General features: G+C 46.8%; 5 protein-coding genes across 5 annotated transcripts; 3 read left to right on the top strand and 2 right to left on the bottom strand.

The window, feature by feature from the left end:
* Positions 1–220: 220 nt before the first annotated feature.
* On the top strand, positions 221–1,090 carry LOC119558018 (thioredoxin-1). Its single transcript, XM_037871130.1, has one exon. It carries the CDS (start codon positions 333–335, stop codon positions 654–656), a length of 324 nt encoding a protein of 107 aa, XP_037727058.1. The 5' UTR covers positions 221–332; the 3' UTR covers positions 657–1,090.
* A 490-nt stretch (positions 1,091–1,580) lies between these two features.
* Positions 1,581–4,423, top strand: LOC119556587 (trichohyalin). The gene is made up of 2 exons (XM_037868888.1): positions 1,581–2,456; positions 3,253–4,423. Exons 1-2 carry the CDS (start codon positions 1,759–1,761, stop codon positions 4,223–4,225), a joined length of 1,671 nt encoding a protein of 556 aa, XP_037724816.1. The 5' UTR covers positions 1,581–1,758; the 3' UTR covers positions 4,226–4,423.
* Positions 4,424–4,658: 235 nt separating this feature from the next.
* Positions 4,659–9,435, bottom strand: LOC119557841. The gene is made up of 9 exons (XM_037870819.1): positions 9,232–9,435; positions 8,208–9,176; positions 8,048–8,149; positions 7,810–7,986; positions 7,274–7,753; positions 7,094–7,216; positions 6,946–7,031; positions 6,341–6,880; positions 4,659–6,276 (listed from the first exon to the last, which is right to left on the bottom strand). Exons 1-9 carry the CDS (start codon positions 9,382–9,384, stop codon positions 4,911–4,913), a joined length of 3,996 nt encoding a protein of 1,331 aa, XP_037726747.1. The 5' UTR covers positions 9,385–9,435; the 3' UTR covers positions 4,659–4,910.
* A 100-nt stretch (positions 9,436–9,535) lies between these two features.
* Positions 9,536–10,982, top strand: LOC119556604 (something about silencing protein 10). Its single transcript, XM_037868917.1, has one exon. The coding sequence runs from the start codon at positions 9,619–9,621 to the stop codon at positions 10,918–10,920; it is 1,302 nt and encodes a 433-aa protein (XP_037724845.1). The 5' UTR covers positions 9,536–9,618; the 3' UTR covers positions 10,921–10,982.
* Positions 10,969–14,912, bottom strand: LOC119556603 (RNA-binding protein 4F). The gene is made up of 8 exons (XM_037868915.1): positions 14,599–14,912; positions 13,975–14,531; positions 13,740–13,915; positions 12,733–13,680; positions 12,184–12,675; positions 12,004–12,124; positions 11,841–11,943; positions 10,969–11,777 (listed from the first exon to the last, which is right to left on the bottom strand). Exons 1-8 carry the CDS (start codon positions 14,614–14,616, stop codon positions 11,433–11,435), a joined length of 2,760 nt encoding a protein of 919 aa, XP_037724843.1. The 5' UTR covers positions 14,617–14,912; the 3' UTR covers positions 10,969–11,432.
* Between the last annotated feature and the right edge of the window lie 62 nt (positions 14,913–14,974).

Here is a 14,974-nt window from a genome sequence, read left to right as displayed (position 1 = left end):
TAATTCAATGCTGCGATAGTTTTTGTGTGGTGAAATAGTGTGGCCCTTGAAGAGCAGCTTTTCGCTGCTTTTTCGACCACCTGGCAGCCCTGTCACGGCGGCCATTTTGTTTTTACCACCGCGAGAGGCGGCAAAATCGCGAATTCAGCGCGAAAAATGGCGGGAATTCCAGTCTCCAATCCGGCATTTGGGGCCCTATAAAAGCCCCCCGGAGCCGCATGTGCTTCCAGTTCAGAATTTTGCTTCGAAAGGGTTACCGCCTAGCCGACAAAAAAGTACTACTTTCAATTAACACCTTTGAAACCCGTAATCTCTTCAGTAAATCCGTGAAAATGGCTTCTGTCCGCACCATGAACGACTACCACAAGAGGATCGAGGCGGCTGACGACAAGCTGATCGTCCTCGATTTCTACGCCACATGGTGCGGTCCCTGCAAGGATATGGAGAGCACGGTGAAGTCGCTGGCCAGGAAGTACTCCACCAAGGCCGTGGTCCTCAAGATCGATGTGGACAAGTTCGAGGAGCTGACGGAGCGCTACAAGGTGCGCAGCATGCCGACCTTTGTGTTCCTGAAGAACAACCGTCGTGTGGCCGCTTTTTCCGGCGCGGATGAGTACAAACTGACCAACATGATGGCCAAGTTGGTAAAAGCCTAGAAAAAATGCCAAACCCAGTGATAAATCAATTCGGAGCAGGACTCTACCACCTATAGATTTTAACCCATGTTCAAAGTGTTCTTTTTTTGTACTTGTCTTAACTCAACTATTATATATGATGTATAGCTCGTAAGCGATGTGGGAGTAGGAGATGCGCGTGTGGTCATTAAAATCAGAGAATAGCAAAAATCTTGGGTAAGACCCGAAAATCAAAAAAAAAAAAAAGAAGAAAAACCTAACCTCAATCTTCATAGAAACCATTTTGTATATGTATGTTATAGTGCGTGGAGGCGTGTCTGCGACATAACCTCTAAGGTCTGAGAATTGTATTCTGTTTTAAAATTAACTCGAAATGCCATTTTGGACAAACAAATTAGCTTTAAGGTTAGGCACTTAGCAATTCGATCAATAAATTGTAACCACCTTGACTATAATTCACCATCCAAATTTTGTTTTTGGGTAAGGGGCTCTTTTTCAGCTTTTAAACATTTTTACAGGTGATACATACTTGTTTTTCTTTCTTTCAGCTAAATACACATATTTGGTTTAGGTAAATCCACATTTTTTTAGCTGTAATATTTGGTAATCCTGTATATGGATCTCAGGCTATGGTGTTCTATATTAAATAATTGTTAAATTCGGGTATTTGCGTAGTTCTTAAAGACAAATCCTAACTATAAAACTTTTCATAGCTAATAATCATTATAATTGGGGGTTTTCCGTCCTTAAAATTGGAAAATCCTAACTGTTTCTTGGAGCGTGGAACTACCAATATTTTGTATAACTTGCAGCAATATCATAAAAAGTATCAAATATTTTTAGTAAGTAATAATTTTAAGAAAATGTGTTACAAAGTAGGTCATGATTTTGTTGGAATGTCAAGGCGTTCATGCTCGATTGGCCCAATGGTCAGTAGGCTTCGGGTAGTCAAGTAAGAAGGTATATCACTTTCCTGTTGGCATTCACTGACTAAACTTAAAATCACACACATGAAAAAATCACTTTCGTCAGTCAATATTCAGAAAAAACTTTAGGAAAGTGCAAAATTGCCTAGTGCCGTTGATATTCCGAATCCCACATAGACCCATTACAGCTATAGACCATGTCGTATCAGATCAAATCGACGCCATATTTCCGGCGGATGTTCAACAATAGCAAGAAGAATGGCCAGTTGCAGAAGTTAAGGGAGGAGTACGAGAGGATCCAGGAGTTCAATGATCGCACTATCGAGCTGAAGATGCGGCAGGTGCGCTTGAAGCGGCTGTTCCGGGAGATTGAGGATATGAAGGCGGCAGCTGCTGCTGCTGCTGCTGCGGGCGGTAGTCAGCCCACCAGTCCCAACAGATCTCGCGGTGCTTCCAATTCACCAACCCCGGCTGCACGCAATCTACAGCGCAGGAATCATAATGTAAGACTAACAAATATCACGCCGGAGCAAAAGATCCGTGAGCAGCGGGTGGAGAATTTGGCCAGGGCCCGCGAACTGGGCAAGGAGATCTCGCGAAGAAATGCCGAGATGGCCGAGGCCGGAACCGGCGGTTTCCTGAGGAGCGAACTCCGGCTGACGGCCAAGATGCAGGCGGTGGCCGATGCCCGGAAGGATGCCGACGAACGCCGGGAACGGGCTGCCAAGCGTATCTCGTACGGCAACGACCAGTCCCGGCAGAACCTCCAGCGATTGCTCCAGGTTCGCCAGCGAAAACTCGGCGGTGGACATGCCCAGGCTGCCGGGAATCGGTCCCATCTGCAGCCCGATGACCAGGTGCCCATAACCCAACAGCTTCCAAGACAGGAGATAAGGTAAGTATCTCACTTCAAAAATATAATTTATAAAAAGGTATTTTACCTTGATATGATCTTAATGCAAGCTTGTTTTTATTTATTTTATATTAAGTGATCTTGAGCCTTAAATTGAAATTGATAAATATATGGTTATTTTATCTGAACATATATTATTCTAAGTACACATATCGTTTTGCAGTGATATACCAATACCATTTATAAATGGGTGTTTCACTTTGATATAGTTATCTTAATACAACCTAAAGATGTTGTTTCTCTATTATATTAAGTGATCTTGATCCTAAATTGAAATTGTTAAATTTAATATTTTTCTATTTGGTCCTAAAATATATTTGAACATACATATATACATAAATCATATGCATTTGTACAGTGATACACTGATACTGTTTATAAAATAGTTCTTTTGCGTTGATATAATCGATCTTAACACAAACGAAATATTTTTATTTCTTTTATATTAAATGAGTATAAAATTTAAGTTAATAATTATATGATTTTTTTTCTGAACATATACATATCCATAGTTTTACAATGATATACTATTATATTTTTTTTTTAATTCGATTTTACTTGCATTCTATATTATTCAGCTGAAAAATTGCATAATTTTTCATTTTATATTTGCAATTAAAAGTTCGATACGTTAGAAAGGTAATGTTTTTAAAATAGAACCAACTAGAAAAATATTTTTGAAAAATAAAAACCTGTTCATAAATTAGATACAGTTTTGTATTTATTTTGAATCCAACCTAATAATTATCAATCATTAATCTTAAATTCCTTTGTGTAGACCCAGTTACCTGTATCCAGACTATCGCCAACTGACCCCCAGTCAGCTCCAACTCCTGGAGGTTGAGAACAAGCCGTCGACTCAGGTGCTGCAAATCCAGCGTGACCAGGAGGAGAATGAGCTGATGCTGCGGCTGAAGGAGCAGGAACTAAGGATGGAGGCCCAGCTTAGGCAGCAAGAGGCGGACTTCTCCGACCAGGAGGACCATATGCATTTTTGCCGACAGGCTTCCTCAATGTCATCGCCGGATGAAGAGAATAGCGAGGAGCAGCGGTTAATCCGATTGAGGCTTCAGAATCCCGAGTTGGCCGACGAGCTGGAGCGCCGGCGGCGACGACAGCAGGAGGACGAGGAAGAGGAGGAGCAGCTGCAGCGGCGGCTGCGTCATCTCCACGAGGAGACCTCGCCCCTGCGGCTGGCCCGCATCTCGCTTAGCTCGACGGAGGGCACGAATGCCACCAATGTCACAGTGGAAACGGCAGCCACATCCCCCATGAATGTCCGGTTTCCCTACCAAGAGATGGACCCCATCGACTCCAATCTGGAGGTACATACTGCTCCGCTGGCCACCAACAACGAGAATCGCTTGGGCCTGGCCTCCCTTTCCGCTACCATAGCTTCGCATCAACCCACTCAGAGTGTGCCGTACCAAACGGACTACCCAATCGACCAGGATTCCGCCTCCAACCGGTGGAGGCAAATTTCCCTGATGTTACCCTGGTTCAAGGCCTTTCCCGACCTTGAATCTGAATCTCCCGTGATTCCGCCGCCTCCGGACAACCGGATGAACGTCGAGCCCAGCAACTACGAGATGAGAGATGAGATGGTGCCAGCACCTGGCCCACAGGCCAATCCCACGTACTCCTACCAGCTCAGCGATGTGGCCACTCAGGCGGAGGAGGAACCCTTTCCGCCTCCCCACTGCGAGTTCTTGCTGTCCACCTTTGATTTCATTGGAACTGCCGAGCGGTAGGAATCCTGAAAAGGATCAAATCGGATCGGATCGTGCATATGCCCAGTCCAAGTCATAGTTCCAGTACCAAATCTGTGCCCTACCCACGAGGACAGCGGTCCGTACTGAAGTATGAAATTGGGTACATCACATTAACACAAAGCAAACAATTCACTTCACTTTTTCAGTTGGCTTAATAAAATTCTTTCTTTCTATATACATGTTTGTATTTTTATGTTTTATTTATACCATTCAATAGTCGGACATTATCATAATATTAAAAATGTTTCAGAGCATTTAGTCGACAAGGCAAGAGATTTAATTTTTGCTTTATTTTAGATAAATAAAATTTATTTGAAAAATAATATGTATGGATTTCGAAAGTAAATACATATTTTTTTAAAAAATAAAATAAAAGAAACAATTAACTTTCATACTTAAAATATGACTGATATTGAATACAACAAATATATTGTATTGTTTAACATAAACTTAAGTGACTAAATTAATTTTCAAAGTCTGCATTAAGATTAAGAACAAACATATTGGTAGTTAAGTAAAGTTTGTCAAGTTGAGATGGATATGGGTGAAATTCAATATAGATGGGTAGAGGCATTTTAAAAATGTGCGATTTTAGGGATCGACTCCACAAGTAACATGCGGAAGACAATGAGTTTTTAAAGGCATCTTTGATCTGTAACTGTTCTTAATCTTTTGATAGTTCTTCTATTTGCTTTTCTTGCTCTATTGGCTGTGCTTGAACATCCTGCTTTTCCGTTTCTGGATCCGGCTGGTTTTGTTCATTATTTGCCTCTTCCGGATCGGTTTGGTTTACTTCCTCCGTTTTCTCTTTAAGATCTCCTTGGTATACTTCCTCCTTGGAGTCCACTTTCTCTGTAGTATTTATATTCCTTTGCTCTTTTTGATCCATCTGGTGTATTTCTTCCTTTGACTGTATTTCCTCATATTTTTCTTCTGGATTTCTTTGGTTTTCCTTGGATATTGCTTCCTCTGTTGGAGGTTCCATTTTTTTCTCTTCTGGATCCATTGGGTCAATTTCTTCCTTTGACTGTATTTCCTCATTTTCTTCGTCAGGATCTCTTTGCCCCACTTCATCCTTTCCCTTCTCATGATCTCTTTGGTCAACATCATCCCTGGAGTCTACTTCCTCTTGATTTTCCTTTTTCTCTTCTGGATCAATCTGGTGTACTTCCGCCCTTGACTGTATCTCCTCATTTTTCTCTTTAAGATCTCTTTGGTCTACTTCCTCCTTGGAGTCTGCTTCCTCTTGATGTTCATTTCGCTCTTCTGGATCAACCTGGTGTACATCCTCCTTTGACTGTATTTCCTCCTTTTTCTCTGCAGGATCTTTTTGGTCTACTTCCTCCTTGGACTCCACTACCTTTTTCTGATGCTCATTCTCTTTTAGTCCAGGGTGTTTTTGGTCTGCCTCCTCCGGTGATTCCATTTCTCCTTTTTGATTTTCCGCATTATGTTCTTCCTTTTTGTTCTGTGCAAGGTCCTTTAAGTCTTCATCCTTTTGGTCTTCTGGATTTTTCTCCTCAGCTGGCTGTGTTGTAACCTTTTTCTCACTTCGGTCTTGTAGATCTTTTTCCACTCCATGCTCAGCTGGATTTACTTGCACCGTTTGCTCTACAGGATCTGTGTGCTCTTCTTTCTTTGGACCCTCTGCGGCCCTTAGTTGAAGGAACAGCATAAACTCTCTTTTGGTCTTCGGATGCTTTAGATTCCTCCGAAGAATTTGCCTTTCTTCTTCGTCGCGCTCAGCAACCATTTTATCATACCTCTCAAGAGCCGTCTTCTGTCTTTCCAACGCTTTCTCCCTTATTTTTTTATTGGCCTCTCTGTAAATCCGGCACCAGTGCTCCTGATCCTTTCGATAGCCGGGCATCCAAGCGGCCAGCGCTTCCAGGAGCCTAGAACGGAAGGGATTCGTCAGCTTGGGCAGCTGGTAATGCTTGTAGAAGGAGGGAGAATATATGATATCATCGAACTCCATTTCGAACTCTTCATCCTTGAGGGGAATCAACCGCGCCTCCAGAATTTCAAAGCTATAAGAAAATGAGTATAACGTTGGTAAAAGGTATATTATATAGGACCGTATCCAACTCCCACCTGGGCAATCGCTCTCGCAGGTAACGAAGTCTTCTTCCGCAGTTGTATTTGATAAGCTCCTGAGTGTAGTGTTTGCTCTCCCCAGCCAACTTGGCATCGACCAGCTTTCTGTTGATCGAGGGCTTAAAGTCTTTGTTCTGCGAGAGCCGCATAAAGAGTATGCCCTCCTCCGCATCCAATTCGACGACGTGGGCGTGCACGTGCCTCCTGAACACCAAGCGCCGGAATTGCTGCGTACTATCCTGTGGCCAGTGAATGTCCAATGGATGGATGTGCGAGAGAGTGCCCCGGGCAGCCAGTATCGGCGTATCCGCAAAAAACTCGGGCAGGAATTTCAAATCATCCGGCGATACTTCAGCTGCCGATGCATAATCCACATAGTAAATGGATACCCATTCGGCATCTTTTGGCGGTGTGATCAATATTCTGGCCCGTCGCCACCCGTTCCGGTGATTTGCAGCGCAAATATAGCCGGCTTTTAGGTAGTAACTCGATACGGGGGTGCTGTACTTGGGGTCCTTCTTATGATTATAAAACGTGCTGTGGGTGCAAGAACAAAAAATGATTATTTACTGGATATCAGCTGGCTATTCGCATGGACTCACTTCATGTCGCGGGTAATTATGTCCAGCATCCCGGTGTCGTGCGTCTGGTTCACGAAATGGAACCAAAACTGAAAGGGGCTATACACCTGGGGAGAGAAGGGAAATACAAGTTACAAATTGAATTCCGAGTGTTTCTAGCTTTACTTACTTTGCACACGGAGATCTCGATGAAATCCTTTTCCTTGCAGTTGTCCAGCAGACGCAAGGTGGGCAGCTTCTGGCCCAAGACGACGGCATCACTGGGTCTATCCACCCTAGATATGTCATCCGTCTGTTTGGGCATAGAAACATTAATTGAAATACTTGTATATGGCAGACATGAACCAACCAAACAGCATTCTGGAATTGCCACTCGGAACCGCAATCGCTTTATATAGTCATCCATTCGCTCCTCCGCCTGTTCAGCACTTAGGACCTCGAGTTTTGGAGGATCCTGTGCATCTATCATATCATTGGCAAAGGGATTTGTCCCATCGGCCAACTCCTCTTCGTCGCTATCAGGAAATTCAATAAGAGGCTTTAGCTCTTCCTCACATTCCTTGGGACTCTGATCCTCCGACAAGCTTGCTTCAGTCACGGCCAAGAGCCACTGCCTCATGTAGTCCTCCTTGCTGTCGGGAACTTGCTCAGTAGCCAAGGTACTAAGACTGGCTTCTGGCTCCTCATCCTTCTTCGAAGGCAGATCAAGCTGCCGCAAACAAGGAAAACGCAATTTCTTGCTACCATCCTGGGATCTTGGGTAGCTGGAATGTGAGGACGGACAACCGGGATCGCTTAGGAGATCAATTAACGCATCATCAGTGTCGGGCTGAAAAGCGGATTTTAAATAGTTGGCTTGGCTGACATGATCTTATGAAAACTCACCTGGCTAATGGGCTTTTCATCAGCAAATGCCTGCCACGAAGTTATATTTTCCAGATTTGGGGTGGATATAGGAAGCACATGATCTACGGGATCCATTTTCATCTTACCATCCTGGGATTTCAAATTCTTGGAATGTGAGGCCGCAGGGCCGGGATCGCTTAGATCATTAGAAATCAGCTGAAAAAGTGAATTTTAAATATTTTAAAGCCCTGGCTGACATTATCTTATGAAAACTCACCTGGCTACTGGGTTTCTCCTCAGCACATGCCTTCCCCAAATTTATAAGCGCCCATTTTGAGGTGGACATAGAAAAGAAATGAGGCTCAGGCGGCGGGCCCAGCTGATAAGAAAAATAGTTGGTGGATACTCAAAATAAATACGTTATTAGGATTACTCACCGGTTTTAAGTTTCTTGTAGCTAAATACTGTTTTTTAAGCAGTTCTTTCTTGTCACGTTTTGGATGCGAAAGATCTAGAGGTAAATCTTGAGGCTTTTCAGGAACCACATGGTCACATGGCTTAGGATCTTGAGGATTTTTTAGTGAAAGATCTAGAGGTTCATCTGTAGGGTAATCGAGGTCCATCTGAAAACAGCGCTTTGCTGGGGATGCTTTAGCTAAACCCTTTGTATTCTGGTATGAGAGATCTAGTGGTTCATCCTTAAGGTTTTCAGGATACATCTGAAAATGGGTATTAGCTTGAGGATCCGGATGGGAAAGATCTATAGGTTCATCAGGATCTATCTTATAATGCGGAATAGCTGGGGACTCTTCAGTTAACCCCGTCGTGAGCTTTTCCTGGTTACATGGAATAGGATCTTGAACATCCTTATGTGAGAGATCTACAGGCTCGACTTTAGGGCTTTCATGGCCCATCTGAAAAAGGGTATTAGCTTGAGGATCCGGATGGGAAAGATCTATAGGTTCATTTGTGGGCTTCTCAGGATCTATCTTATAATGGAGAATAGCTTGGGTTGCTTCAGTTAACACCGCAGTAAGCTTTTCCTGGTAACATGGTATACGATCTTCAGGATCCTGATCTACAGGTTCATCTTTAGGCTTTACAGCATCCATCTGAATCTGTGGATAAGCTTCAGTTAAGGCCATATTGGACTTGTGCTGGTCGCATGGTTTAGACTCTTGAGGATCCTGATGTAAGAGATCTACAGGTTCAATTTTAGGATTTTCAGGGCTTATCTGAAAATGGCTATTAGTTGGGGCTAACCCCGGGGTAGACTTTTTCTGGTCACGTGGCCTAGGATCCTGAGAATCCTGATGTGAAACATCTTCAGATTTTTCTGGCTTTTCAGTGGGCTTTCCGTGGTCACATGGCTTGGCCGAATCACACTCGTTGGGTTCGGGAGGAATCTTAAAGGGAAATTATTGCTATTTGATGATATTACCTTAATTAAAACAGTCTTACCGGATTGATAAGCTTTTTTTGGTCAATATTTGTACGCGAATTCTTCGCAGCCATCTTTCGATGTATTGTTTGTTTGTTTTGGGATGCTTGATTTTGGATCAATAATGTTTTGATCTGCAATTTTAGAGTTCCCATCATGCTGCGCCCTCTCATTCTGGGAATTTTTTGTTGGAAGTTGTCTTCCCAAAAGCAACTGTAATTTTAAGCGGCGCGGTTTTCTGGTCAGGCAACGCTGGCGAATTAACTGCAAATTAGAGATGGCCAAACTTAGATGGCTTAAACTTATCGATATGTTATCGATATTTCGTCTGCGTTTGTTTATGCACGTGTTGCGTTTAAATTTTAAGTTTTAATTGTTGAAAAAGGGAATCAAATCCCGGCCAGAAAATGGACAGCGAGGGCGACGACTACGAGCTGACCGGCTCCGAGCAGGAGTACGATGCGGAGGAGCGCGAGATTCTGGAGGATCTGCGCAAGCAGCGCAAAAAGCGCCAGCAGCAGGATCCCGTCCAGGAAGTCCTGGCTTTCAGCGATGATGACGACGACGATGAGGAGGATCAGGAGCAGGATGATGTGGCCGAGCTGATGCGGGACAGTGACATCGAGGGCGCCGAGGACGATGACCGCGATCTGCCCAACACCATGGACTGGGGCAGCAAGCGGAGCACCTACTACAACACGGACTTTGTGGACCAGGACTACAGCAGCTACAATGCCCAGGAGGAGGAGGAGGCTCGCGCCGAGGAGGAGGAGGCCAAGAAGATACAGTTGCGCCTGGCCAAGCGGCTCAGCGAGGCCGATTTCCAGCTGGACGATTTGCAAGCAGCCGCCGGAAGCAGTGATGATGACGAGGAGCTTGAGGAGGGCGAAGTCACCAAGGTGACCACCGATCTGACCGGTATGACGGCCCGCGAACGCCGGCAGCTGTTGCAGAAGGACTCGCCCGAGTTCATTGGCCTCACCCAGGACTTTCAGAAGCATCTGAACGAGGTCAAGGATCTCATCACACCAGTTCTTAACTACGTTAGGAACCACAATGTCCCTATGGTGCCGGCTCTCAAGTACGCCAGTCTATACCACACCGTGCTCTCCACCTACTGCTCCAATGTGGCCTTCTATCTGCTGCTCAAGGCGCGCCGCAGTAGCGTTAAGTTCCATCCGGTGGTCAAGCGGCTGGTGCAGCTCAAGCAGCTAGTGGAGCAGCTAACGCCGCGCTACGAGGAGTACATACGCCCACAGTTGGAGGCGCTGCTAGAGAGGATCCAGGATGGGGATGCCTTTACGGTGCTGGATGTGGCACAGCGCAAGGCCAAGCTGCAGATCCTGAACAAGTACAGCAATGGCGAACAGGCCGAACAGAGCTCCGATGATGATGATGAGGAGGATGAGAAGGATCAGGATCAGGCAGAGGAGCCAGACGATGAGGAGGCGGAGGAGGAGGATGGGGAGAACGAGGAGGAGCTGGCGCGACGTGGCATCACCTACCAGATGGCCAAGAACAAGGGCCTCACCCCGCACCGCAAGAAGGAGCTGCGCAATCCGCGCGTCAAGCACCGCGGCAAATACCGAAAGGCCCTCATCCGGCGCAAGGGAGCCGTGCGCACGGTGCGCAAGGAGCTCCAGCGCTACGGCGGCGAGATGTCCGGCATCAAGGCCTCCGTCACCAAGAGCGTCAAGTTCCGCACCTAGTTCAATTAGCACTTATCCATTAAAAATCAGTAAAAAAAACAAGCTTTGTTTTAATCAACTCACGTTTTTTTGTACATTTATTTCGGTTTCGGGTACTTTTTAAAATCGTCTTTGTGAAACGACAAGTAGTGGCATTTTCTGGATTTCCAGAATTCACAGATATAGGGATTTCTCAACTAGAGGGCTAACATTTATAAAACTGACTTATATTCATATGTATTTTTTTGTTTTTTTTTTCGGCAACATTTTGAGATGTACGTTTTATTCTGCATTTGTTTTACTTGGTTAACATTTAAAACCAATTATGAATCGAACAAACCATTGTCTTACGTCTGTCTGTTTCAGTTTGTACATTAAATTTACCTTTTGGTTCAGTTTCGGCTGCCTAAAGTCTTACAAATGTAATTTCCGAATATTCGTCGTTAAATACAAACTAATCGCTGGGCCTAACATTTGGCTGGCTCCTAGCTCCTAGCTGCTGGCTCCCTGGCTCAGCCAGATGGGATTACGCTCTAATCCTTAAGAAATAGCTTGCGGAAGTCATCGTTTGACTTTGGCGCAGCGGCCGGTTCTTCTTCCTCTTTCTTTTCCTCCACAGGGATGGCTGGTTTGCCATTGGCCTCTGGCTCAGTGGACTCGTCGGCGGCAGCTGGAGTCGACGAGGTGGTGGGCTCGTCGCCGTCGCCGTCGCGCTCCAAAGTGACCTGCTCCAGGCGACGCTTCTTGGCGGCCACCTCCTGGCGCACCAAAGTCGTGGGTATCAGCGAGGTGGGCACGCGTCTCTTGGGCGCCACACTGGGCTTTGGAGCATCAGAGGTGGAGCCCCTCGGCGGTGGGTTGGATATGGCCACGGAAATCTGCAGAGATGAATTAAGTTTATCATGCTAGTTTTGAATAAAAAAAGAGAGAGTCCCACTCACATTCATGCCCCTCAGCAGTTTACCATCGGAGCCTGCCACTGCTCGTTGAGCCTCTCCTGGCTTCTCGAACTCCACGTAGGCAATGCCCTTGAACTGCTTGTTCCTGAGCCAGAAAAAATAAGTATTAGCTTTGAAATCCTTCACTTAAAACCCCTCCACTCACTGCTTGTGCACCAGGCGCACATCTTTGATGTTGCCAAAGGGCGAGAATAGCCCATGCAACTCCTCTTTGGTGCAGGCGGGATGCAGGTTCCTCACAAAGATCTTGTTGATCTCCAAATTGGCTGCAAAAATAAAAAAGTCCTTAAGTGGATGAAACTGGTAGCTAACCGTTGCGACTCACGCGAATACTTAAAGTTAGATTCCTTTGCCTCTGCAGCAGTCGGATTCTCGGCGAGCCTGGCCTTAGATGGTGGCTGTGAGCCATTCGGGGATTCAGTACGCGAAGCGGGTTTGGGCAGAGCCCTCTTCTTGCCCAGCGGCGGCTGTTGTTGCTCATGCGCCTGGCGGCGACGCTGCTCGCGATTCAATGGCTCGCGATTCTGTGATGGCTGCACCTGCTGGCGAGGATATACCTGCTGGATTTTGGTCTTGATGCGCGGACGCGCCCTGTCACCTGGAGTTTCCATGGCCTGACAGGCCGCAATGGTCTCGCAGGTGCCATAGCAGCGTTCATAGCGACGAAACAGCTCCATCACCAGTATGCCATCCTCCAGGGTGGGCTGTGAAATGGCCTCCCGGAGAATATCGCGAGTTCCCTGGCCAGCATTGTACTCGCTTTCCATCTGGGCATAACCCAGCCAAAGGGAGCCGCGCTGCGAGCTGCCAGGATAGCCTAAGGAAAGAATGATTTAAATACAATGTTTATAGACGGGCAGCAAAGCCGGCTCACCCATTATCTGGCGCCAAATGTGCGATCCATTGGAGGGACTGGCCAGGTGTGTGTACTCCACCTGGGCCCACAGCTGCAGAACCTCGTAGCGGGTGTCTGCCTTGTCGCCATACAGCGAGGAGAGCTCTTCCCAGACGCTGGTGAAGGCGGCACGCAGACTGGCGGCCTGCTCTTCGTCGCCGGCATTGGTGTTGCGCACACGATAGGCCAGATAGTCCAGATGCAGCTCCACCGTCATCATCATATCGGGCACAATGCGCTGCAGTATTGTGCGGATCTGTTCGTCCACTGCGGTCTGCTCGAAGTCGGCGCGTTCCATTAGATCCAGATATTTGTGATTTAGCCGCACACTGGGACGACTGCGTACGCCGCGCCTGGCCAACTCCAGTGGGTTGCAGCGCAAGAAGCCCTTGCCCAAGCGGCTAAGTCTCTTGGCCGCCAACTCGGCATTTTCCTCCTCCTCCTCCTCCTCGGCAGTGCCGCTTTCGCCCTGGACGAACTCGATGTATGTGAGCCACAGTATATCGGCTATGGGAAACTTGGAGACAGTGCGTTCAAAGAAGAAGCGGATCACCGCATTCTTTAGGTCTTCCTCGGCGAACACCACCTCAGCCTCGGCCACATGCTGCTTGAGTATCTTGGTCCAATCCCAGTCACTGTGCTGAGTCTTCATATCGTCCAGATAACGCTTATAGTCGTCCACGATGGCTTTGATGAACTTGCGCTGTTCCTCACTGCATTTCCAGCTGACGCAGTGCTTCTGCAGGACTTCCTCAAATGCGGCGGCCTCCTTTTCGTCGGTGATGGTGGACAGCACCTGGCTCAGCTTGTCCCCAAAGTCTGGACGCTCCACATGGTAGTCGGCCAGCAGTTTGGCCCAGAGCACATGATTCTCCACATTTCCCTGATCCACCAGGTAGTTTACAATAAATTCGGAGAGCGGTATGTCTGGAATGGAATGTGTTGTGTGAGTTTTTTTTCGATTTAGGAGGCGTTCTTTGACTTACTGTAGTAAAAGCTCAGTGCTTTGGCGCACTTTTCCTCGAATTCCTTGCGCTCGTCGGGCGTCTGAGTGACCACCAGGCGGGCCTTCAGATACTTTAGCCAAATGTGAGCCGGCACAGTGGCCAGATTCTGTAGGGTCAGCACCGATGCCTCAATCTTCTCCAGATCGTTTAGTTTGCTAGGGAAAAGATAGGGTAAGTGATAGATATAAGCTTTCCCTTGGTTGTCCCCACTTACAAAGCTATTTCGCTGATGGCGACCAGCTGGGCAAAGTGCTTATTGGGCTGCGCCAGTAGATCCTCGTAGGATTGCTCCAGCTGGTTGGTTCCACCGGGTCCGTCGCTGTCGCTGGAGAGCTCGCTGTCGGAGTCCTCGATCACGCCCACCACATCGCTGCTGTTGGAGGAGGAAGGGGAACGGTTGCCAGATGGCTCCTCCTCCATGGACGGCTCATCGTCCGAGGAGATCAACTCAATGGTGGTCAAGTCCTCGCCGGCGGCGGGATCTGGCCAAGTGCGGCGCAGGGAAAGTTTTGGCACCACCTTTTGCGGAGCCTCTTCCTCGTCCTCCTCATCATCCTCCTCCTCCTCATCGTCGTCGTCGTCGTCGTCATCCACGACTTCCTGGATCTCCTCCTCATCCTCCTCCTCCTCCTTGGCCGCCGCCGCCTCCTTCCTCGGCGAGGTCTTTGCCTGGTCGGGAATCACTATCAAATCGTACTCATCGTAGGTATCGTCGTCATCCAAATCCTGGGCCGGCATGTCGTCCAGCTCCTGCTCCAGCTGCTTTTCCAGCTGCAATGTTTGATCAAACCATGTGGTTAGGGAATCCAGGGATTGCACCCAAATCTCCACTGCTCACCTGCTTGTCGCCGTCCATGTTCCTAGCTCTTTTACCTGGTTAACTTTTCAAGTTTCTTTAGAAATCTTTTCTTTTCCAAATGAAAACGGGTACAAAACAAAAAAACAAGACCCCCACTGCAGGGTTGGCGAAACAAATATCGCGGTTTTCGAATCTTTAAATTTTTTCACTTGCAATTCCTATCGAGCACTGCCCTTCTCTTTAAAAAGAAAAATTTCTTTGGATTTTCTGCAAGTCCGCTTTTTTCACCATTTGAATTGAGCTGTAATGCGAGTTGAATTAGTTTTTCAGGTGACAGTTTCGAGTTTCCAGCCAGTGCTGACAGTTTGGCGTTTTGCTCTAGCTCTATCGTTTATCGAATGGCAAACATCGATAA

Source organism: Drosophila subpulchrella, chromosome X (genome assembly GCF_014743375.2).
Source record: "Drosophila subpulchrella strain 33 F10 #4 breed RU33 chromosome X, RU_Dsub_v1.1 Primary Assembly, whole genome shotgun sequence".
In the NCBI taxonomy this organism is placed as follows: domain Eukaryota; kingdom Metazoa; phylum Arthropoda; class Insecta; order Diptera; family Drosophilidae; genus Drosophila; species Drosophila subpulchrella.
The sequence above is the reverse complement of the archived record's forward strand: the minus strand, read 5'-3'. Positions and strand labels throughout refer to the sequence as shown.